General features: G+C 40.7%; 1 protein-coding gene across 1 annotated transcript in view; it reads left to right on the top strand.

Annotated features, from left to right (window-relative positions):
• Window positions 1–24,838, top strand: part of KIF4A (kinesin family member 4A) — a gene marked incomplete at its 3' end in the record, with an annotated part of 74,222 nt that overhangs the window by 14,328 nt on the left and 35,056 nt on the right. Inside the window, 7 exon segments of the mRNA XM_036740086.1 lie at window positions 1,724–1,840; window positions 9,149–9,324; window positions 10,852–10,913; window positions 19,653–19,785; window positions 21,144–21,202; window positions 21,288–21,393; window positions 24,606–24,662. Coding sequence (XP_036595981.1) covers window positions 1,724–1,840; window positions 9,149–9,324; window positions 10,852–10,913; window positions 19,653–19,785; window positions 21,144–21,202; window positions 21,288–21,393; window positions 24,606–24,662 — 710 coding nt within the window.

Genomic DNA, 24,838 nt, shown 5'->3' on the forward strand with positions numbered 1-24,838 from the left:
TTGTAGCCACCTAGGGGATGGATTGGAGGAGGTGAAAACTCCAGCAGGAAGGTGAAGCAGTCCTTTCCCCTGGCGGCTACTCCGTGGCTACAGCTTTACTTGTTCTACGAAGAGTGTTCTGAGTACAGATTTGCACCGTAGCTTTCTCCAGGGATAGAATAACTTTTTCTGTTTTGTTCCCAGTGTTTTCAGTGATAGACACAAAAGGTTGAATCTTTTGGGCTGCGGCATCACAATGAGTTGTGCACTTGCCGTTGCTGCTGTCCTCTCTCTCCTAGTTATCCTCCTTAATTTCAGTTCAACAAACTTATGTTAAATGGTCATAATATAGAACCAGAATAAGATTTTTATTATCTATACTTAATTGAAGAAAATGGTATGTGACCTCTTCTACAAAACATTTAGAATAAACATTTTTTATTTCTCCAGAACAAAAACCCAAGCACTTATATAGGTAAGACTTGGATTAATTTCTCTCTGTATCCCCTCAAGTGGCCCACTGAGCCTCAGTGGGAAGCAAGTTCCACGAAACCCCATGGGTGACTCAGAAGGCGGGATCAGAAAAGATTCTTCAGTTTTCTGACAGTGTGCATGCTATCTCAGCCTGAAATGATCCAGGAGCAATTATTTCTTGAGTGCCCATGTTGGATACATTTTTCTTAAATGGTAGTTGCTTTGGGGGTGTTGTAAACAACAAGTTTTTATTTTTTCTAAAGATGGAACTACTGAATTTGAGACATAAGTTTGAATATGTTTGTTTAAAAAATTAGACCAATTACCTTATCTCATATATAAGATATGGGAGTTATTGGAGTTCAGAAGAGGAATATTAATGTAAGTTAAAGCAGTTGAAGAAGGATTAACGAGGGAATTGAGCACTGACAGGTACATGATAGAAACAAATTTGGATAGACGATGGGAAAACCATGAGCCAAGCATAGTGAGGGGGATCCGTAGAGTGTTCTCAAAGAACAGTGTAGACACTGACCTCACTGGAGCTAAGGGCACACATAGAGAGGAATGAGAAGGGGCATGATCTGGTGTCATATTATAGAGAACTTTCAAAGGTGCTTAGAGGAATGTGGACCTGATGCAACAGGAAATAAGGAGTTCTTGCAGATTCGTAAGCAGAGGAATGGCCTAAAAGTGATTTAAAGAAACATTTAGGGCAGCTAGTTGGCACAGTGAGTAGAGCACCGGCCCTGGAATCAGGAGGACCTTGGGCAAGTCACTTAACCCCAATTGCCCTGCCTTCCCCCCTGCAAAAAAAAAAAAAAAAGGAGAAAAAAAGGAAACATTGCTTTGGCAACACTGATTAGGAAGGACTCATGGTATGGGCATTGGGAAAGAGATAGAAGCAGAGAGGTTGACTCAAAGGTTGCTCTGATCTAGGCATGAGACGCTAAGTGCTTCTATTAGGGTGGTAGAAGGAATGGGAAGTAAGGAAACTGATCCATTTGGAAAGAAGAATCGATAGGACTTGGCTGGCCAGATAGAAGGAATGACAGTCACAGATGACTCTTAACCTTGACTGGCTGGGAAAACACTGATGCCACTGACCAAGGAAAATTGGAAGATTTCCTGGGAGAAGAGAACAGTCAGATAAAAGGGAAGGGGTGATTTTTGGTTTTGTAGTGTTTCTAGTTTTTCCCATTTAAGGAAAAAGAATTCTAATGCACTCTAAATCTCTAGAATTTTGATTTCTCGCTTTCCTTATTTGTAGGCATTAATATTAACAGAGGTCTCCTATGCCTGGGAAATGTAATTAGTGCACTCGGAGATGACAAAAAGGGAGGCTTTATCCCCTACAGAGATTCCAAATTAACCCGTCTGCTTCAAGGTAAGCCCCCACAGCCTCAAAACAAAGGGACAGAGTCTCAGGATAATGATTTGGGAATGGGAGAAGCTGGGAACTGATAAATTCAGACTTTGATTTGTGTTAGATCAGGTAAAAGGTGGTGAGAATGGCAGGCAGCTTTGAGGGACAATAGAAGCACAGCCAGCAACACTTAACACAATTGTGGCTTAAAAGAATGCTCATCAGTATCTGCTAGTCCAGGGGTGGGGAAACCTGTAGCCTTGAGGCCACATGTGGCCTTCTAGATCCTTAAGTGGGGTCTTTTGACCAAATCCAAATTTTTTTTTTATAATTAAGATTTTTTATTCTTAGTTTCAATGCTCAGTTCCACATAATTTTGAGTTCCAGATTTTCCTCCCCCCACCACCTCCCCTCCCCAAGACAGCATGGAATCCAGTATATCTTCTACATACAACTTCACATCAAACTCATCTACACAGTAGTCAAGTTGTAAAGAAGAATTATGACCAATGGAATGAATCAGAAGAAAGAAGAAACAAAACCAAAAAAACCAAAAACAAACAAAAGAGGGAAAAAACAAAGGGGAAAAAAAAAAGGCGAGCCTAAAGCATGCCTCAATCTGCATTCAGACTCCATAGTTCTTTTTCTGGATGTAGATAGCTCTCTCCATCATGAGTCCTTTGAAGTTGTCTTTGCACCTTGTATTGCTGAGAAGAGCCAAGTCTATCAGGGTTAGTCATCACAGAGTCCATATATCTGTGGTTGTGTATAATGTTCTCCTAGTTCTGCTCCGCTCATTCAGCATTATATCGTGTAGGTTTTTTCTATGTTATTATGAAGTCCGTATCATCCCCATTTCTTGTGGCACAATAGTATTCCATTACCTTCATATTCCACAACTTGTTCAGCCATTTCCCAATTAATGGGCATCCCCCTGATTTCCAATTCTTTGCTACCACAAAAAGAGCCGCTATAAATGTTTTTGTACATTTGGGTCCTTTTCCCATTTGTGTGATCTCTGTGGGATACGACCCCAGAAGTGGTATTGCTGGGTCAAAGGGCATGAACATTTTTATAGCCCTTTGGGCATAGTTCCCAATTGCTCTCCAGAATGGCTGGATCAGTTCACAACTCCACCAGCAATGTAACAGTGATCCAGTTTTCCCACATCCTCTGCAGCATTTATCATTTTCCTGTTATGTTAGCCAATCTGACAGGAGAGATGTGGTACCTAAGAGTTGTTTTGATTTGCATTTCTCTAACCAGTAGTGATTTCGAGCATTTTTTCATATGCCTGTAGATATCTTTAATTCCTTCCTCTGAAAACTGTTCATATCCTTTGACCATTTCTCAATTGGGGAATGACTCATATTCCTATAAATTTGACTCAGTTCCCTGTATATTTTAGAGATGAGGCCTTTATCAGAGACACTGATTGTAAAGATTTTCTCCCAATTTTCTGCTTCCCTCCTAATCTTTGTTGCATTGGCTTTTTAAATACAAAAACATTTCAATTTAACGTAATCAGAATTATCCATTTTGCATTTTCTTAAGCTCTCTATCTCTTGTTGTGTCATGAATTCTTTGCTTTTCCATAAATCTGATAGGTAAACTATTCCTTGCTTTCCCAAATTGCTTATAGTATCAGCCTTTATTCCTAAATCCTGAACCCATTTTGACTTTATTTTGGTATGTGGTATAAGATATTGGTCTATGCCCAGTTTCTGCCCTACCATTTTCCAATTTTCCCAGCAGTTTTTGTGAAATAGTGAATTCTTAGCCCAGAAGCTGGATTCTTTGGGCTTATCAAAGAGTAGATTGCTATGGTCGTTGACTACTGCGTCTTGTGTACCTAACCTATTCCACTGATACGGCTCTGTTTCTTAGCCAGTACCAAGTAGTTTTGATGACTGCTGCTTTATAATACAGTTTAATATCTGGTATGGCTAGGCCACCTTCCCTAGCATTTCTTTTCATTAATACCCTAGATATTCTAGACCTCTTGTTCTTCCAGATGAATTTTGTTATTATTTTATCCAGCTCTGTAAAATAATTTTTTGGTAGTTTGATTGGTATGGCACTGAATAAATAATTTAATTTAGGTAAAATTGTCATTTTTATTATATTAGCTCGGCCAAACCATGAGCAACTGATATTTTTCCATTTATTTAGATCTGACTTTATTTGCGTGAAAAGTGTTTCATTTAGGGCTAAATGTTCATGTAAGCCCTGGGTTTGTCTTGGCAGATAGACTCCCAAATATTTTATAGTGTCTGCAGTAACTTTGAATGGAATTTCTCTTTCTCTCTCTTGCTGTTGGGCTTTGTTAGTAATGTATAGGAATGCCAAGGATTTATGTGGGTTTATTTTATATCCTGCAGTTTTGCTAAAGTTGTTTATTATTTCAAGTAGTTTTTTACTTGATTCTCTAGGATTCTCTAAGTAAATCATCATATCATCTGCAAAAAGTGATAATTTAGTTTCTTCTTTGCCTATTCTAATTCCTTCAATTTCTTTTTCTTCTCTTGTTGCTACAGCTAACGTTTCTAGTATCATATTGAATAGTAGGGGTGATAATCAACATCCTTGTTTCACCCCTGATCTTATTGGGAATGCATCTAGCTTATCCCCATTACAAATAATGCTTGTTGATGGTGTTAGGTAGTTGCTATTTATAATTTTAAGGAAGACTCCATTTATTCCTATGCTTTCTAGTGTTTTTAATAGGAATGGGTGTTGTATTTTGTCAAAGGCTTTTTCTGCATCTATTGAGATGATCATATGGTTTCTGCAGGTTTTGTTGTTAATATGATCAATTATGTTGATAGTTTTCCTAATATTGAACCAGCCTTGCATTCCTGGAATAAATCCTACCTGCTCATAGTGTATTATTCTCATGATAAGTTGCTGCGATCTTTTTGCTAATATTTTATTTCAAATGTTTGCATCAATATTCATTAGGGAAATTGATCTATAATTTTCTTCCTCTGTTTTCACTCCTGGTTTGGGTATTAGTACCATATTTGTGAGAATTTGGTGGGACTCCTTCACCTATTTTCCCAAATAGCCTATAAAGTATAGGAATTAATTGTTCTTTAAATGTTTGATAAAATTCACATGTAAAACCATCTGTCCCTGGAGATTTTTTCCTAGGGAGTTCATTGATGGCTTGCTCAATTTCTTTTTCTGAGATGGGGTTATTTAGGAATTTTACTTCCTCTTCTGTTAACCTGGGCAATTTATATTTTTGTAGATATTCATCCATATCCCTAAGGTTGTCAAATTTATGGGCATACAACTGGGCAAAAGAAGTCCTAATTATCGTTTTAATTTTCTCTTCATTGGAGGTGAATTCACCCTTTTCATTTTTGATACTGGTAATTTGATTTTCTTCTTTTTTTTTTTTTAATCAAATTGACCAAAGGTTTATCAATTTTATTGGTTTTTTCATAAAACCAGCTCTTGGTTTTATTTATTCAGTGGTTTTCTTGATTTCAATTTTATTAATCTCTGCTTTGATTTTCAGTAGTTCTAATTTGGTATTTAATTGGGGATTTTCAATTTGTTCTTTTTCTAGCTTTTTTAGTTGCATGCCCAATTCATTGATCCCCTTTTTCTCTATTTTATTCATGTAAGCATTTAGAGATATAAAACTTCCCCTAAGAACTGCTTTTGCTGCATCCCATAAGTGTTGGTATGTTGTCTCATTGTCATTCTCTTGAATGAAATTAATTGTTTCTATGATTTGTTCTTTGGCTCACTCATTCTTTAGAATTAGATTATTTAGTTTCCAATTAATTTTTAGCTTATTTTTCCCTGGTTCTTTATTACAAATAATTTTTATTGCATCATGATCTGAAAAGGATGCTTTGACTACTTCTGCCTTTCTCCACTGGATTGTGAGGTTTTTATGCCCTAGTACATGGTCAATTTTTTAGTATGTGCCATGTACCGCTGAGAAAAAGGTATATTCCTTTTTATCCCCATTCAGTTTTCTCTAGAGGTCTTTTCTAAAATTCTGTTCACCTCCTTAACTTCTTTCTTGTTTATTTTGAGGTTAGATTTATTAAGTTCAGAGAGGGGAAGTTGAGGTCTCCCATTATTATGGTTTTGCTGTCTATTTCTTCCTGTAATTCCCTTAACCTCTCCTCTAAGAATCTGCATGCCATACCACTTGGGGCATATATGTTAAGCCATGATATTGCTTCATTGTTTATGGTGCCTTTTAGCAGGATGTAGTGTTCTTCCTTTTCTCTTTTAATTAGATCTATCTTTGCTTTTGCTTTGTCTGAGATTAGGATTGCTACCCCTGCTTTTTTTACTTTAACTGAAGCATAATATATTCTACTCCAGCCTTTTACCTTTACCCTGTGTATATCTCCATTTCAAATGTGTTTCTTGTAAACAGCATATCGTAGGATTATGGTTTTTAATTCATTCTACTATCCATTTCCGTTTTATGGGAGAATTCATCCCATTCACATCCACAGTTATGATTCCTATCTGTGTCTTTTTCTCCATCCTATTTTCCCCCCATTTATGCTTTTATTTCTCCCTTTCCCCTTCCACTCCTCAACAGTTTTGCTTTTGACCGCCGCCTTCCTCAGTTTACCCTCCCTCTTAATTCCCCTTATCTTACCTTTTTCCCCTTGCTACTTCTTCCCTTCCTTCTGACCACCCCCCTCCCTTTTTTTTTCCCACTGTCCCCTCCTACTGCCTGTAGGAGAAGTTTGATTTCTATACTTATCAGGGTATGTTATTCCCTTCTTGAACCAAATCTGATGAGAGTAAAGGTCAGATACTGCTCTTCTCCCTCCCTTCTTTCCCTCTACTGCAATATGTTTTTGTGCCTCTTCATGTGATGTAATTTACCCTTTTGTACTCCCTCCTTACCTCTTCTCCCAGAACCATCCCTTTATATCTCTTAATTATATTTTTTTATCATTATGTTGGCTATACTGACACTGACACCCAGTCTATGAATATATCCCTTTCCATTGTCATAACTATACTATTCTCAAGATTGACATATACATATATACATATATATATCTCAAACATATATGAAACAAAATAATCCTATATAAGGATATAACTAATTAGCCTTAATGATTAACTAGGGGTCCCCTCCCCATTTACCTTTTTATGTCTCTCTTGAGTTTTGTATTTGGAGATCACATTTTCCATTGAGTTCTGGCCTTTTCATCAGGAAGGTCTGGAATCCCCTTATTTCATTGAATGTCCATCTGCTTGCCTGGAAAATTATGCTCAGTTTTGCTGGGTAGTTGATCCTTGGTTGTAGTCCAAGTTCCTTTGCCTTTTGGAATATCATATTCCAGTTTCTCCTGTCATTTAATGTAGAAGCTGACAGATCCTGCGTGATCCTGACTGTACTTCTGTGATATTCGAATTGTTTCTTCCTGGCTGCTTGCAATATTTTCTCCTTGACCTGATAGTTCTGGAATTTGGCTATAATATTTCTTGGACTTTTCAATTTGGGATCTTTTTCCAGAGGTGATCGATGGATTCTTTCGATGATTTACCCTCTGGTTCTAGGACCTCTGGGCAATTTTCTTTAAGGATTTCATGGAAGACACTGTCCAGGCTCTTTTTTTCATCATAGCTTTCAGGTAGACCAATAATTCTTAGATTGTCTTTCCTGGATCTATTTTCCAGGTTGGTTGTTTTTCCAATCAGATATTTCATGTTTTCTTCTATTTTTTCATTTCTTAGATTTTGTTTGACTGATTCTTGATGTCTCATAGAGTCATTAGCTTCTACTTGCCCAATTCTAATTTTTAATGTTTTGTTTTCTTCTTTTGTCTTCTCTATCTCTTTTTCCATTTGGTTGATTTTACTTTTTCAATGAGCCATTTTCTCCATTTATATTCTGATTTTCCTTAACCAATTCCCCGATTTACCTTTTAAAGATTTGTTTTCCTCAGGGAATTTTTTTTCCTTTTTTTTCCATTGTTTCTTTTACCTCCCTAATTTGGTTTTTAAAGTCATCTTTGAGTTCTTCCAGGAATGCTTTTTGGGCTGCAGACCAGTTCACTTTTTGAGGTTTCAGATGTGGGTGTAGTATTCATGCTGTCCTCTTCTGAATTGGTATTTTGGTCTTCCCTGTCTCCATAATATGAGTCAATCATCTTTGAAAGCTTCTTACAATTCTTTCTCATGGTGTTTTTTTTTTGCCCCCTCCTGGTTTCTGAAGTCGGTCTCTGTTTCTGAGGCTCAGGGGTCCCTGTCCCAAGTTTCTTGTGTTGGGATCTAGCTTTATGTGCTATGGCTTCTGGTTTCGTGAGGTGTGGGGGAGGGGTGGTCTGCCTGCTGGGAGTCTCCTCTTCCCCAGGACTGCTCTACAGCACAGGTGGTCTCAGCTCATGTCTGTGCTGGTGTCTGCCACTTCCCCAGGCTGTGCAAAGCCAAGTCTGGGGTCCTGGCATTGACGTTAGTTAGCTCCACTCCCCTGGGGCTCAGTTACTCTCCTTGTTCTGCTGAGGTGAGGGCTGCTGGGACGCCCTCTCTTCCTGCACTAGTCTCCTTCCACCACAACAGGAAGGGCCCTCTCCCCCACTTCTCTTACTACTGAAGCCCCTTCTTCTGGCTCTTCTGTTTCTCCTGAGGTTTCTCTGGGTTTATTCAAGGCAGGGATATGAACCATTTTACCTGCACATCCTGGCCACTGGGAGTCCAAGAAGGCGAGTTTCAAACCTTTAGACTGTGGGTTGGAGGCCTTCGGGCTAGCTGCTCCCGCAGCTGCAGGCTCTGCACTCTGACAGACTCTCCTGGGCTGAGAGGCCTGGGGTTCGATTGTGGCTGTAGCTGGTACTTCTGCCCTGGGCCTGTTCCTGCTCCGTCGTTTCACTCACCCAGCACTCTCCCAGGCCCATAGGCTGACCGGATTGCTCTGCTGTTCCTGGTTGGTTTGGTCTGGTGCCCTTGCGTTTGCCCGGGGTTGGAGGCCTCCAGGCTAGCTGTTCCCACGGCCGTAGGCTCCGCACTCCAACAGACTCCCATCCTGGGCTGGGAGGCCTGGGGCTTGATCGTGGCGTAGCCAGTACTTCTGCTCTCCCGAATCCAAATTTTAACAAAGGCTGCAGGTTCCCCACCCCTGTGCTAGACTATTGGTGTTCAGGGAGGGTGCCATCCCAGTCACCAAGAGGGGGCCTCCTGAGAATATCTAATGACCAAAGTGACATTAATATGTTCAGACTAGGCCTCAGTGACTGCTCTGTAGAACAGCAGGAAGCCCTTTCTCAAGTAAGATTAGGGGACAAGTAGGGTAACTCTGAACTGTTAGTGTTAACTGGTTCTGTTCTCTTTCAGACTCACTAGGTGGTAACAGCCATACTCTCATGATCGCCTGCGTGAGTCCTGCAGACTCCAACCTAGAAGAAACAGTGAATACATTGCGCTATGCTGACAGGGCACGGAAAATCAAGAACAAACCCATTGTCAACCTTGATCCCCAGACGGCTGAACTCAACTATCTGAAGCAACAGGTACTAGCGGTGACATTGGACGGTAGTCAGCAGTATTGAATTACAATTATTGTGTTAATTTGTCATTATGGCTTCAAAGAAATAGCCAATTAGCACTGGCACATAATCACATTTGTTCATCTTGTTTGGCAGCAGAAGAGATTCCTAGGGGTGCTGGTTCTTTCTAAGATGGTCTGGCCAGTTCAAAAGCACTAATGGACCCCTACTAGATTTCTCCTTCTTATCATGTCCTAAGAATTACTGCAGCCAAAATCCCAGGGAGCTATAGACGTAGTCTATAGTGAGATAGACCTAGACATCTCAAAGACATAGAAGAGAGTTTCTGTACCTGGGTACCAGAGATCTACATTTGCTTTTGGTTTAGCATGCAGTAGCCTACCTGACTGGGTATATAACCATTTGGCCCCTACCAAGGGTCTAGTAAGTCATCATCAACTTCAAATATTAGAGCTGAAAGACACCTTGGAGGTAATATAGTCTAACCCTCTCATTTTAGTGGAGGAGATGTGTAAAAGCAAACTTGTTAGCTATCCCTGTCAAGTTGAATCACCATTGTTCTAGACTTTCTCTTCTTTCATTCTCCAAAACTAAATCTTATCCAATTTTTTCCTTCAGAATGTCTCGTGCCTGTCCTTTTCTTTACATCACTATTCTCGTGTTCTAGGTCATCCGCCATCCCCGTGTTTCTGGATGAAAACAGTCTCTCTCCAGGCAGAGTCTGTCTCAAGTCTTTTCTTCTACCTCCCTTACTCAGATCCATTGTCTCTAGTGCTGCCAGATCAGTCTTCCTAAAAGATTAAGTCTTCTCTTCATTCACATAGTCAGAAACCTTCAACGGTTCATATGAAGTCTAAACTCTTCTTCCAGATTGTTGAGTCCCTCCACAATGCACCCTTATTTCTATCTAACCTTATTTCTCACTATTTGCCCAACACACACACCGTGCTTCTGTCAAGCCAGTTGCTTCACTGTCCTGCCACTGTCTTCTTAGCTTCTCTAAATCCTCCTTCTTCAAGACCCTGTTCACCTCTGTCCAGCCTGTATGAAGCCTTTCTATCTAGCACCCAACTATCTTAACGCGTCTGCTCTTGAGTCAGGTTTGTTTGTCATGTCTCCAACCAAATCTTCATCTTGTATTCCACATTCACACCACATACACACACAGGGTCACGTGTGCACACACTCATTCACATGCATGCACATGCACACATACACACAAGCACGCACACGCACACCCTAATACAATGCGGAGTACATGGTCAGTAAATACATTGGGATTTTTGCTTTGGTAAATAGTGGTGGCTCATCCTAATAGCAGCAGAGAGCGGACCAGCTTAATGCCATTCCTCTACTGATCATCTCACAAGCATTCGCACTGTTGCTTCCTCCCTTTAGCATCCAAGAGTGCCTGCGATTTACCAGGCATTGGGTGAAATTCGCATGTTCCTAATCACAGGAATGTATCCAACTCCCAAGGGATGAATAGCTTTTGACTGACCAGGTTATCGTTTTCTCTAATTCTCTCAGGTCCAGCAGTTGCAAGTGTTATTGCTCCAAACCCACGGAGGGACTCTGCCCGTATCTATCAAGTAAGAGTCACAGACTAGTTCAAGTGGATCTCCTAATGTCGGCTTCTTCTCCACTTCTAGTTGTGCCCAGTCTCACTGGGGCTCCTAACATCATGTAGCACAAGTACAACGGTCCTAATCTGTTGGTTCTTTAGTATTTGGCAAGTTGTCTTTTGGATTCTCTTCCTTTAATTTGGACTGGGTGACCCACCTATATTCCAACAGGATGTTCCATGGGAAAAAATGACACAAGCCAGGATTCGCTTTGGTCAAATCCCTGTACTCTCAGTTTCTTTTTTTGGCTTTGAGAATTCATTTACTTCCAAATACACCCTCCACCCTGACCAATACGTTGAGCCTTGTCTTGTACTAAATATTGTTTTTTTTTATGTTTGACAAAACCAACTGTATTTGACTATAAATACAACATTCCATACCTTTCTAGTGAAAAAAGAGCAGCTATACATTCACTTTAGTTGTAATTTAGTGTGGTCTTGGTCTACGCAGGTCCATACAGTCTAAGCTGGGTATTCTAGATTCTGCCCTACCTCCAAATTCCTATGTAGCTTAGAGCTTTGGCCTATGGGAGGAATAGGATCTGAAAACTTGAGTTTTAATCAAACATTTGAAACCCACTATATAGAAGCCCACATACAGATTTACAGGTCTTATTCCTGTTCTAAAAAACTTGGTATTTGTTTTTGTGAGTATTTAATCACTTGTAGAGATATAGTAAGTTTGTTCTTTGTTTTTAATTCATTCAAATACTCAGATGTCTAAAAAACACTTAATGTTTATGAAACCTCAACCATGATATCATTTTCAAGGGGGAATAAAAGGAATGAAATTCCAGTGAGGGAATTTGATGTAGAAGACAGGAAGGAATGAGGTCAAGGGCACATGTAGAAGGGTTGGCCTTTGCCAGGAGAATGACTACTTCCTTGGCAGAGCCTGCAGGAAAGGAGCAGAAGGTAGGGGATGGTGACGGGAGCTCTGAAATGGGGACAAGGGGAGAAGATGGAGTTCTCAGTGAATGGCCTCCATTTTCTCAGTAAAACAGGGGGAGGAGTGAGAGGCTTGAGAAGAGAAGGTTTAGAAAAGCTTTTGTGGGGAGTGAGATAGGGAGTCAATTAGGTCAGAGTGAAAGGGTTGTTTTGCTGCAGTGAGGGCTCGGGCGTAGTTAGATAACAAATTTGTAGTATGTAATGATGGGAAAAGACAATAGTCTGGTCACAGGGTTGTGGAAGCCAGGTGAACAACCCAAGTACTTCACTAGTACCCTCATGATAGAGAAATGTCGGGTGGATCCCTATGATGGACTTCAGGGAAGATGTCGATGAGGTTCATGGATGAGCTTCAGTTGGCGTCACTGAGGGGAGCTTGCGAACTGATTAGCTCAAGGACTCAGTGGAGTATGGGATGGTGAGATGGGCCTAGAAATCCCCTCTCACCATTCTGCTCTCCCATTTGCCCAGAAGTTTTTGTTGAATAATGAACTGTTTCTTTGGTGTTTTTGTGATCTTGGATTTCTAAAAGTCTATTGTATCCATTTCTCTTGATTACTGGGCTGTCGAATCTGTTCCATTGATCTGTTCCCCCCCAGCCCCTTTTTAAAAACCAAATCCAGTACTAGATCATTTTTAATAGCTATTGCTTTATGCAGGGGTGGTGAACCTGTGGCTTCAGCCGCCACTTGGGGCCCTCTAGGTCCTTGGGTGCAGTCCTTTGACTCCAAGTTTTACAGAACAAATCCTAAGGGAATTTTTCCCATGAAGCTTGGAGGGACCCATAGGGCCTCAAGGCCTCACGTTTCCCACCCGTGCTTTATAGTATGAGAAGCAGGGTCAAGTCAAACATTTGTTAAGTGCTCACTATGTAGAAAGACAAAAACAGTGCCTGCCCTCAAGGAGCTCACCATCTAATAGGCATAGCTGTTGGATCCTCCGTGCCAGGGGCCAGTGACTTCTTGGAGCCTTGTTTGCCTTGTCTATTAAGTGGATGGTGCCTGTAGTGCCTTCTGCACAGGCTTGGGAGATTCAGATGACGTAAGTGCTTTCTGCCTTTAATTGCCATAGAAATGCCCTCTGCTAGCTGAGTTCTGGCAATCTTTTGCCTTTCTTTTCCTAATTTACCACTCTATTCTTGTCCATTTGTTCTTTCATATAGCTTAACACTTCATAAGAACAGATAAGTCCATACGTTAGTATTTTGATTAGTGTTGCATTAAGCTTCTAACTTTGGTTCGGCCTCGCCACACATCCAATTACTTCATTCTTTTTCTCCATTAAGATATTGGTCTCTGTCTAGCTTATGTGCGTCTTGATAGGTTAATGCCTAAGTATTTTGTAATATTTTATCACTGTAAAGAGTGTGAGTTTTTTAAAGCTCCATTTGTTTTTAAGTATCTTTACATTTGTATTGTTTTAACTTCTGTTGTTGCTTATTGTTTTATACCCATCTTTTTGCTTTAATTGCCCCTTCCCAATTGAACCCCTTCCTAATCCTTTCCTTTAAAAAAAGAGACCATTAGAAAAGTCAAACACCATGTAGACGGTGTAGACTACAGCTCACGTCCGTACTTCCCACTTCTCTGCTAAGGGAATGGCCGGGTTTTCCTTCTCGGTTCTCCAGGAGTGAGATCGTTCATTGGAACTCGCCACAGTATCACTGTTTTGTAGTATTATTGATCGTTGGCATTATCATAGTCTGTATTATTCCCTGGGTTCTACTTTCTTTTTACCACGCCACTCTAGCCGTTTTTTCCACCATATTTAGAAAGGCTGATGATTTGTAGTACGTTTATCTTATACCCCATTACCTGGTAAAGCAGTTATCTCAATTTTTGAAGTCAAGTCTCTCAGGTTTTCCTAAGTAAGCCAGCAGCAGATAGGGATGTTTGAACCAGTCCTTTGCCTCTGCTTATTTGCTTAATTTATTTTTCTTGCCTTCTTTTTTTGCTAGCATTTAAAAAACTGCGCCAAATGGTAATGGTAAGAGTAGACAGCTCAGTTTTATCCCTTTTCTTATTGTAAAAATCCCCATTTCTCCATTACATATAATGCCAGTTTGGGGTTTCAAATAACTCTTTTTCATTAAGGAAAAATTAACCTTTTGGAATAATAGATGTTTTAGTAACCACAATCAAGTCCTCCTCAGTCTTTTTATGGAAGTAACCCAGGATTCTCTAAGACCCTACAATTAGAGGACAGTCTATGGAAGAGCCTGCGACCAGTGGCTGAGGACTGTCCTGCCTCCAGGTCTCCACAGCCATTGTTTGGCGGCCACAGCGCACAAAGGCTCTTTGACTGGGCTGATCATGAGATTTCATATTCTTTGTGATAAAATATGTTAGACTGATTATTTTCCTAGTATTGAATCATCCTCATATTCTTGGTGTAAATTTTACTTGAGCATAATAAAAAAATTATACATTGCTGTATTTCATCTAATGTTTCTTTTTTATTTTTTAAATTAATTTTTTCTCAGTTAACAAGTATTTTTCTCCCACTCCTCATCCCCATCAAATTAAACATTCTTTCCATCTGCCTTCATTAATGGGAGGGAACATGGCAGAATGAATGAAGAACCAGCTTTTGGGCCTAGAAGATGTGAGTTTGAGTTCTCCCTCCAACATATGCTTGCTTTGTGACCTTGGGCAGTTCACTTAAATTCTCTGTGCCTTGAACAACTCTCTAAGAGAAACAACTGCTCCTCTGCATTGGCAGGAGCTTCTTCCCTGGGATTCCTGATAGTGATGGGAAGAAAACACAGGAGTGCTATTGGTTTCCAGTTCTTACTTTGCCTTATGGACCATAGAATAATAACATATAACAGTGATAATATCCAGCACCTGTTATGTGCCAGGCATTGTGCTAAGCACTCTCCAAATATTGTCACATTTAATCCTCACAACCCTGAGAGATAGGGGCTCTTATTATCCCCATTTTATAGCTGAGGAAACTGAGGCACAGAGAGATAAAGTGACTTGCCCAGGATCACACAGGTAGATGGAAGCCCTATTTGAACTCAGATCTTCCTGACTCTAGGCCCAGAACTTTATCCACTGAGCCATATACCTGCCTTATCGTTCTTTGCAAATGTTGTATTTAATTTTTTTCCAAATTTATTTGCAACTTGTATATTAGAATGTGATCATTTAATTTTTGTGATTTCCTTGTATTTGGGGGTGGGGAGGGTATTCCTCACTCTTCCCATTGACTTTCCCCCATATAACTATTGAATGTAATTTCTTCAGAACTCTATTCAAGTGTGGACCTTTCCTTTCTGTTTTTTTTTTACTGCTTTGTGTTCTGTAAATGAGGCATTGAAATCCCCCACCATTATTGATTTTACATGTAGCTCCTGTGTTATTTGGTATATATGTTTGGTAATGGTCCCTTTTCAGCATGATACTGTTTTCTTCCTATGGTGATTATATCACACATATAAGGAACTCACTGATTTTTTGTGTATGTGCTTATTTTGGTATAGTTCAGGCTCTTCTTGTTTTTATGTACTGCAAGCTGCCTTAAGGCTGCCTCTCGTTGTCATCAGTTCCTCACACCTATGAATTCTTATGTGACAATCTTTTATTTTAGAAATTGGGAAGTTGATTAGTGTCTGGATTCCTCTCTTGGAGCTTTCAGGATATCCGATTCTATCTGCTTCTCTCGTTTCCCATTTTTAGAGAAGAATCTTGTGCAATTCAAATGGATGAGGTTTTTGATGTGAGATGTTTTTCTTTTTGCCAACTTGTAAAATCATCTTCTTTCATTATCCTGAACTTTGACAGTATATCTGATTAAATTGAATTTAGGGTTCACTTCTTTGGGCAGCCTGTAAATTCTGTTCATTTACAATCTCTCTATTTTTCCAACTTAGAAATTTTCTTACGTGATTCCCTGAAATATAGTAGTCAGCCTCTTTTCCACCCTCATTAGAATGTCATTTTATTCAATGCCTGAACTGTTTTCGCATTTGTGTCCCCATCACTTACAGTGCCAGGTATACGGCATATGATGAGAGCTTCATAGATGCTTGTTTGATTTTCTTCACTGTTTTTATGAAGCCCAATAATTCTTATTTTTTTTCTGCTTGTTCTACCTTATGAATCTGTTATGACTTTTGTCTGTCTTGGGTCTAAAATTTTTTCCCGTTGTAGAATTTCTTGGGTTTTGTTTTCTACGTTATCTATTGTTTCTACCTTCTATCTTCCAGTGAAATAATCTTTCTTTCGTTTTTCAGTTGAGCCAGTTGCTTTCTCTTTTGCATATTTATAATATAAACTCCTTCATCAACATGTCTAGATTCTAGTCATACTCAATTCCTTATTGTTCTTTTGAAAGTTTCTAGTAGCTTTTCTTTTTGTTGTTGAGTGATTTGTTTGAAGAAAATATTGAGGAGAGAAGAGGACCTTTCACTCCTCCATCCTCCTAGGAAGTCCTTGTCCATTCACTTTCTAGAAAGCTTGTCTCTGTTTTTATTTCTTCTTTTGTTCTTAGAGCACAGTCCACAAAGCTTTTGTAGTAAACTTATTTGATATCTGCAGATGTTCCCAGCATAGATAATTGACTAGAATATGAGTGAAGGTATCTTGATTTCACCATTGACAAACCATAATGCCATGTCTCCTTGTTAATTCTAGTCTGCTTACTCTAGGCACATTGCCTTCCATATGGCTGCCCTGGCTCATAGTCATATCTGTTTATTTAAGACCCCTGATTCTTTACTACCAACTTTTTTCCCTTTGGGCTTTGAGGACTTTTATGTTCTATATTCTCTATATTCATATAGTACCTATCTCTTGTAGCACTTAAGTATTTCAGAAATTTATCTCAAGCTAAAGAGACAGTGTGATGTAGGGGAAAGAACACTGGACTTGGGCAAAAGGCCTGGGTTTGAATTTTGACTTTGCCACTTACTAGCTGGGTCATCTTAGGCAAATCATTTTACAGACCTTAGTTTCTTTATCCATAAAATGAGAGAATTGGGTTAGTTGCTCTCTAAGGTCACACACAGCTTTCATATTCTAGGATTCTAAAATAACTAATGTGCCCGTAACTTACCAAATTTTGGTTGGAAAAATGAGCAGATGCCTTGGATTTCATAATTCCTCCTTTTTTAATCAATTTTGAAAGATAATGATATATTCAACGTTCGAACTGGCCAGCTAATAATAAATGTGATGACCACTTTGTTGTAAAGATCATCAGCTAGCAACAAAGGGAAGAAACATCAGCTTCTCTTAAAGTAGGGATGGATTCTTCACCTTATTTGTGGCGTGCGCACCTTTGGCACTCTAGCAAAGAAGCCTTTGGATCCCTTTTCAGAATAATGTTTTTAGATGCCTAAAGAATCATGGCGTTACAAAGAAAACCAATTATATCAAAATCTAGTTATGGAAGTATTTTACAAACATTCACAGACCCCAGGTTAAGAGTTACTGATCTAGAATAATGAATCGTCTTCAGCAGTGTTCCTTCATAAATGCCTAACCAGCAAATGTTCCACAGTGTAATTTGAGAGCCAAGTATTAATTTTGATGAGATCCAACTTGTGGTTTTTGCTTAAGAGCAAGCTAAGGACTCCTTTTTTGGAGATTAAGTGCAGCAGCTGGTTACCATCCTCTCTATAGTAAGCCTTATTTGTCCTAAAGATCATTCCATTTCCCTGAAGTCTTTGGATCAAAGTGCAGTTCTTTTGGCCTTTCTAAAATCCCTTGGGAACATTTCATACTAACTGAAATACATATTGTTGGTCTGCTTCATTTTTAAAAAAATACAGCCTTGATAGATATCAACAAAAATGATCATTTTATATACAAAGAACTGAAAAGAAGGAGGGGGGAGAGTATGTGTGTGAGTGTGAATCTCCATTACATATAGTTTGTGGATTTAAAAGATATGTGCAAAATTTGACATGATAGCGTGTACCCTTCCCTACTTGTCTGAGCTTTCTGCTCTCTTTGTATTTTTAAATGTTCATGATGCTTGATTTTTTTCCCTTTGCTTTATTTGACTATTATCACCATGCCCCCAAACTCTCTAGCATTTCGTGTAACAAATAAGTATAATCAAACCAAATGTATACATGGGTTATGTCTAAAATGGATACCGCATTTGGCACCTCTCATCCATCCCCTCTCTGCAAAGAGGTAGGAAGTGTGTTTCGTCATCAGTCTCCTGGAGTCATAATTTGTCATTGCATCGATCAGAATTGCTGAGTTTTTCAAAGTTGTTTATGTTTACATTGTGAGATGATGGACTCGGGATGTAGAATGAGATCATTTATTTTTGAGTAGCCATATTTCGTTCTGTTTTGTTTTCTAATTGGAGAGGCAAAGTGGGAAGCAGAGAAAATAAATATTCATTGAAAAAAATTGTTTTAAACAATATTATAGTCATTGTATGAATTCTTTTCCTGGTTTTACTCGCTTCAATCTGCATCAGTTCAAATAAGTTTTGCTAGGTTTCTTTGAATATGTCCTTTTCACGTTTTCTTAAAACACAAGGATATTCCATTAACATTCACATACCGTAAGATTTGTTCCGTTCCTCAGTTGATGGGTACCTGCATTGTTGGCAGTGTTTTGCCATAACAAAAAGTGCTGCTATAAATATTTTTCTACAAATGGGCCTTTTCCTTCTGTCTTTGATCCTTGGTGGATATGTGCCGGATTGAGCTGGATCAAAAGGGATGCAGTTTAGAGTTTTGAGGCCTAATTCCAAATTGCATTCCAGGTGGCTCCGCCAACTCATAGCTCTATCAGCGATGCATCAGTGTGCCTGTCCTTCCATAGCTCCTCCAACAATCATCATTTTCCTCTTTTGTGATCTTTGCCGTTTTGATGGGCATTAGGTTCTAACCCCAATGCTATTTTAATTTTCATTTCTACTGTTATTAGTGATTCAGAGCATTTTTCATCTGGTGGTTGATAGTCTGCCTTCTTTTGAGACTTCCTATTCATATCCTTTGATAGATCCTACTCCAGAACAGGCAAGAAATGACATATGTGCTTTACAGGTATCTCTACAACCTACTGCCCTTACCCCTCTCCTGTTGTTGGAAGTAAAGAATTGTACTGCCTCTTTCCCCAGAGGGCGATAGGAAGAGGGTGCTTAAAGTAGACCAAACTAGTAGACAAGAAGCAATGAAATGTGCATTTCAGGAGAAGCAAGCAAGAGAGATATCTCTCTTCTCCATCTCCTCGCCATCTTTTTGGAAGGGGATGTTCTGATTTATGATAGGTTGTGACATCTGTTCTTGGCCACTGGCCATCACTCCAGCTCCCTTGTTGAAGTCTATCTGTAAAAAACCTTGGGGTTCGATTCCATCAAGTCAGAATGGATTGAATTTTGGCCTTGTATTTTCCCCATAGCATTGTGCTGAGCAACATTGGAACCACTCCTGACTGTGGACTATCCAATGGAAATTTAGCTTCACTTCTGCCTACTGATATATAAGTGGTTTAGTCCTATAGCAAAGGTTCTAAAGAGAGCAACCCTTGATTCCCATTCTTATTACAATTGCATCTGACTCTGAGTTCTCTGTTGAGAAAATAGTTCTTTGCATTCCAGAGTCCTGCCTGAGTAGGATTAGACTAAATTGGATGTAATCATATGTACAGACCCATGTGAAGGATGAGGCGGGATAACTTGGGGCACTTTTACTCCCTAAGAAATAGCCCGTGAAATTTCTTTTTGGCCACCTCTAATGTAGAACTTCTCAGGTAATTTTCTCATGACTTGATTTCTGTTCTAGTGTGGAGCCATCAGAGAATCTCCAGTCCCTAATGGAAAAGAATCAGTCTCTGAACGAGGAGAATGAAAAGCTGAGCCGTGAACTCAGTGAGGCAGCTGGTCAGACAGCCCAGATGTTGGAGAGGATCATTTTGGTGAGACTTCCAGAACTGGGTAGAAGAGTCTTGTGCTATGGATCGTCTGGATATTGACTAGCTTTAGTTTTCTTACTTATTCCTGCTTCTGATTTGCAAAGCTTATATGGAATGAAATGGATTTGTGTTATAAAAACCTTTAGGGGAACCCTTTTGCTGCAAAACCTGGGTTTGTAATAAGTGTTACAAAGTACAAATTTACACCTATACAGAGCAGGTTCTCATTCTAGGGCATTTGACTATAAAGTAAACTTATGTATCTTTCTATATCCATTTTGCTGTTCCATCCCATTTCAAAATGGAAGATGTATTATAGAGTACTTTGGAAGGGAGGAAACTTGGTCACACTCTTGCCACCATAATCCAGTGCCCAGGCTTGGTTCATTCTCCTTTGACGGGCAAGCTTCTGCCTGAAAGCAACAAATTTCCACTCAGTCTACATTTCTGACATGCAGCCACCTGTGTCACAGTGTGTTTTCCAAGAAGGAAGGGTAGGCTGCTTCCAAACCTTTGTTTAAAGAGGACCAAACTTAATACCTATGGCTGGCATAAGGGCAAGGGTGAGAGGTGGTGTATTTTTTAATTACAGTTCTATATTTGATGCTCCTGTTTGAGATGTGCATCAGTGTGTCTGGTTCCTGTATCAGCTCTACACCTGTGGGACCGTCATAAAGTTGTTAAGGCTGCTGCCTGACCTGGTAAACCTGTTGGTGGGTCAGTCTGCTTACGCTTTGTGGCTGACAGCAGCTTGCACAGGAACAAAACTATATACTGTAGATCCAGAAGAGAACTTTAGTGCACTGTGGACACACATATTAGATCAGGGATTGAAATAGAACTGACTAAAGTTCCTTCACCAATCTGGCTTCCCCTCCGCTCTACTCTTCTCCCACCGTTCACCTGGTCATGTCTCTTATTCTTCACGTTTTTCTTTTCACACCAGCTTAGCCCTGCCGGAGGGACACCAACATTTAGTCCTGATGTAAGGTTATGTAGGTAACACTGTAGTCCCGGCATCTGTTGAGTTACTTTAAACAATGGGGAGTGGCATGCCAGGAAACACAGCCTTCATCCACGCTCTGAAGCCTCTCTGTGGAGAGGAAGTGTGAGCTTCTGTGGCAGGTCTGGTGCCTAGCTCCTCAGGTTTTGGAAGTGGCCGCTGATGACTAGAGTGAGAGGCAGGTGACCAGCTTCCATTGCTGAATTTAACAGTGAATTTCTCTGAATAATGAAAGCCTCTGAAGGCTTCCAGAATTGCACTGGAGGGAGTCCCCCTCTCCATCCAGTCTTGTTCTTCCTAGCCATAGATGAGCACGATTGTACAAGGCCTCTGATGGTCTTCTGCGTTTTTGTTACAGACAGAACAAGTGAATGACAAGCTGAACGCCAAGCTAGAAGAGCTTAAGCAACATGCAGCGTAAGTGTCTTGTCACACGTGGAGTCGGGGGGACCAGTGCCCCTTTAACCTCCTCTCCTCTAATGCTTGCACTTAAAACTTTCAGGTCCAAACTTGATCTGCAGAAACTGATAGAGTCTCTGGAGGATCAAGAGTTAAAAGAAAATTTGGAGATAATTCATAATCTGCAGCATGTGATAAGTCAGCTCTCGGTAAGCCAAGTAAAGATGGTATTAAGGTACCACTTTTCTACCCATGTATATCCATTTTGAGAATTTCTAAAACAGGCCACCGCAGGTTGCAGTGTCTGTGACACATTCTCTGTCATTGGTGATGTGGCTTCTGGAACATGAAGAGCAGCCCGGTTTGCTTGACTGACTGCCTTGTTAGACAATACCCCCTTGGCATGAGAGCTCTTTTCCCCTATATAGCCCAAAGTGAAGTGAGCTGAGGCCTAACTGAAGGACAGCATTGTCACAGAGCACGATATGACCATGGTCAGCCCCATCTGTGCCTCTGTTAAAAATGCCCATCTGCATGGCCCTGCACATTGAGCTCAGTTTCAGCTCTCTAGAAGAATTCCTGAAGAAGAGGTTAGACACTGCTGTTCTGCTAGGCTGTGCCATTGAGATGGCTGATGTACTGGTTTGATTTAGGAAGCAGCTGTGAGACAGGATGTCATCCTCTTCTGTCACAGCAACCACGACGAGCATTGTTCCACCTTCTAGCCAGGGCCTGAGTGCTGAGTGCAAGAAAGACAAGGACATATCTGTGAAGCAAGAAAAGCTTCCCTCACGGAGAATCTGACAACTGAGCCAAGTGATAACGTAGATGTTTTCCCAGAGGAAGGGGTGACTGGTGACTGGCTGGCTCAGGGGATATGCAAAATAGGAAATAATTAACAGGAGGAAGGCTTGTGGTAAAAGATGGGAAATACTCAGCTCAGAGATGCTGTTAAACCAAAAAAGCCATGGTTTTCCAGGGATTTGTAATCACTTAGATCGGAGGTTCCCAACCTAAGGTACTAGAAGCAAATGTCTGTGCACTAAAGAAAGCTTTCTTTATAAAAAATTAATGTATCCCTTTATTATCTGTATGACCCTGGACAAGTCACTTTACCTCTCTTAGCCTCAGTTTCTTCATCTGTAAAATGGGGTGATATAGCACCTACCTTGCAGGGTTGTTGTGAGATCGAATGAGATAATATTTGGAAGTTTGCCCTTGGAGCCATTCACCTGGAGTGACCTTTAACCTTTGAGGAATGTTTCAGAAAGCCAGCTGGGAGTGTGTGGGGGGCAAACTGTCTAATTTGTTCCTTTTCATATTGAATAGGGAGGCGTTAGGAAGCCCTGGCAATGAGGCTCTTAACTGTCCTTTGGTATTGTAGCCAGTAAACACCAGGAGGCAGATTCCAAAGCCAGGTCCTCCCGACTCCAGGTGCAGCCCCCTTTCCACGGCACTTCCTGCCTGGCAATATTAGTGATTGTGCAGTTGGCAAACCTTCCCCATCCGGGCGGTGTGGTCCCTTATCCCCATCTCTTCCTCCTGCTTCTTTAATAATAGCGATAGCTCATGTTACTGTAGAAATTCAACTTTGCAAAGCACTTTGCATAGGTTTTCTTGTATTTCACTCTTTCTCTTAAATCTTACTCCAATTTAGATGTCCTTGTCACAGTTACCTGTAAAAGTAGAGACATATATGTCCCTTTCTGTCCCTCCCACCCCCAAGTCTGCGCCACACAAAGGATTTATTTGCAAGGATGACTTAACGTTTCTGAGCTTTGCCACCCGGGCCGGCTACTTTAGCAGGTTATAGTTTATAGTACGTGAAGCTCCTGGTTGTAGCATTTAAATGAGTAAAGAGATAGGATTGTTATTGAAAGAAGTGCTCTACACACTAGGATTTAAACTAGCCAAGATACTGCAGGGCATGGGCAACAACAAGTGTTTATTAAGTGCCCTCTGCTGGGTACTTGGATTCAGTCCATGCCCATGGCCAGGGAGTTTAGCCGGCTTTTTCTAATTTTCTCTAGCTTCATTCACCAGCACTTGGAGTAGGAGCAAAGAGAGAGTATGGTGGGAGTAACCCAAGACTGGGGAGGGTGGATCAGTCGAAATTAACAGTAGGGTAAGGGGGCCAAGGACTCAACAGAAGAAGGCAGTGGAGAGTTGAACCGAGTTCATCAAGGCATCAGATAGGAAGGGAAGAGAGCGAAGCCAGGGGTGATGGGGAGCACTGCAGAGGTGATGGCCTGAGACAGACCTGAGGGCACAAGGAGACGAACGCCAAAGCATTATGATCAAATAAAGGCATTTCAGCATTCCTGAACATGCAGGTGACAGCAAGGTCAGGGCTATGCCCATCTCTGCAGGTAGCCGAGGTGGGGTGGAGGAGGAGCTCATGGGAATGGAGTAAAATCGAAGACCTGAGAACTCGGGGTGTTTGAGTGAGCGTCAGTATGTAGGCTCAAGTCCCTGTGGTTAAACTCGATGTAAACTCATTAATCCAAATCAAAGTGGTCTCCATTTCCCTTGTCTGTGTACCAAACAGAAGCAGGAACATTTGCTTCATTAGCAGTTTCTAATTTAGAGCTGGGGTGCTGTTTTTACTGATCTCTCTCTAGACCAGGTTCTTGTTCTCTGAGAGTATGGTGCTTTACTGATTATAAAACATAGACCAAAGACAGGGGTGGGGGGCAGGGGAGCATTGGGATTAACATGAAATTAATGCACAGTGGCTAGAGCTTAAGGAGACTACCCTCTGACAGTAGCCACGTCACCTTTGTTTGCCTCAGTTTCCTCAACTGTAAAATAGGGATCATAAGAGCACCTGCCTCCCAGGGTTGTCATGAGGACCAAATGAGATCACTGTAAAGCGTGTGGCACAGTGCCTGGCAGTGTAAGTACCATGTATGTGGCACAGTGCCTGGTGGTGTAAGTACCATGTAAATGTTAGCCATTATCATATTGACATGCCAGTGCAGGTTGGTACCTTCTCTTGCCTGTGGTCTTAGAGAATTGCTCAGAGCACTGAGAAATTAAGTACCTTGCTTGGTGTCACACAGCCAGGAGGGAACCCAGGCTCGACTAGAACCGAAGCCTTTCTGGCTTTGAAGCCAACTGGGAAAACATATAAAGAAAAGGCACTTGGTGAAACAGGAAAGAGACAATTGCCCAGGATGGTGCTTCAGTCACTTACCATAGGACCTTATTTTTACAGAAGCCACAAAGTTTTTCATCATGGAAAAAAAAAAAGATGGTGACAGATGTGAAATGGGCTTGTGGTGTGGATGACTTCAAGATTGTGCTTGATCCATTAAAAGGGTTTCTAAATATAGATTGTTTTAAACATTAAATGGCTGCTATAAAAACATCTGGCGACTTAACCAAGAAGCTTTTTTTTTAACTGAACATCGTTTCACAGGATGAGACTGCTGCGTGCATGGACTCAGCTGCTAACACTCCTGCCGAGCCAGATGTCGTGAGTAACCTGCCCTTTTGCGTCCAATTGCAAGCTTTAACCAAGCGGCTTCCTGGGACTTAGCCTGTCTTCAGCATCTCTTTCCTCCACCATCCTTAGAGCGCCCTGGCATTTGGGAAAGCTTTGTCTGTAGTACCTGGTACCTAGTAAAAGCTGACAGAGCCACTCGGTGATAT

The sequence above is a fragment of the Trichosurus vulpecula genome, chromosome X (assembly GCF_011100635.1).
Source record: "Trichosurus vulpecula isolate mTriVul1 chromosome X, mTriVul1.pri, whole genome shotgun sequence".
NCBI classification, from domain to species: domain Eukaryota; kingdom Metazoa; phylum Chordata; class Mammalia; order Diprotodontia; family Phalangeridae; genus Trichosurus; species Trichosurus vulpecula.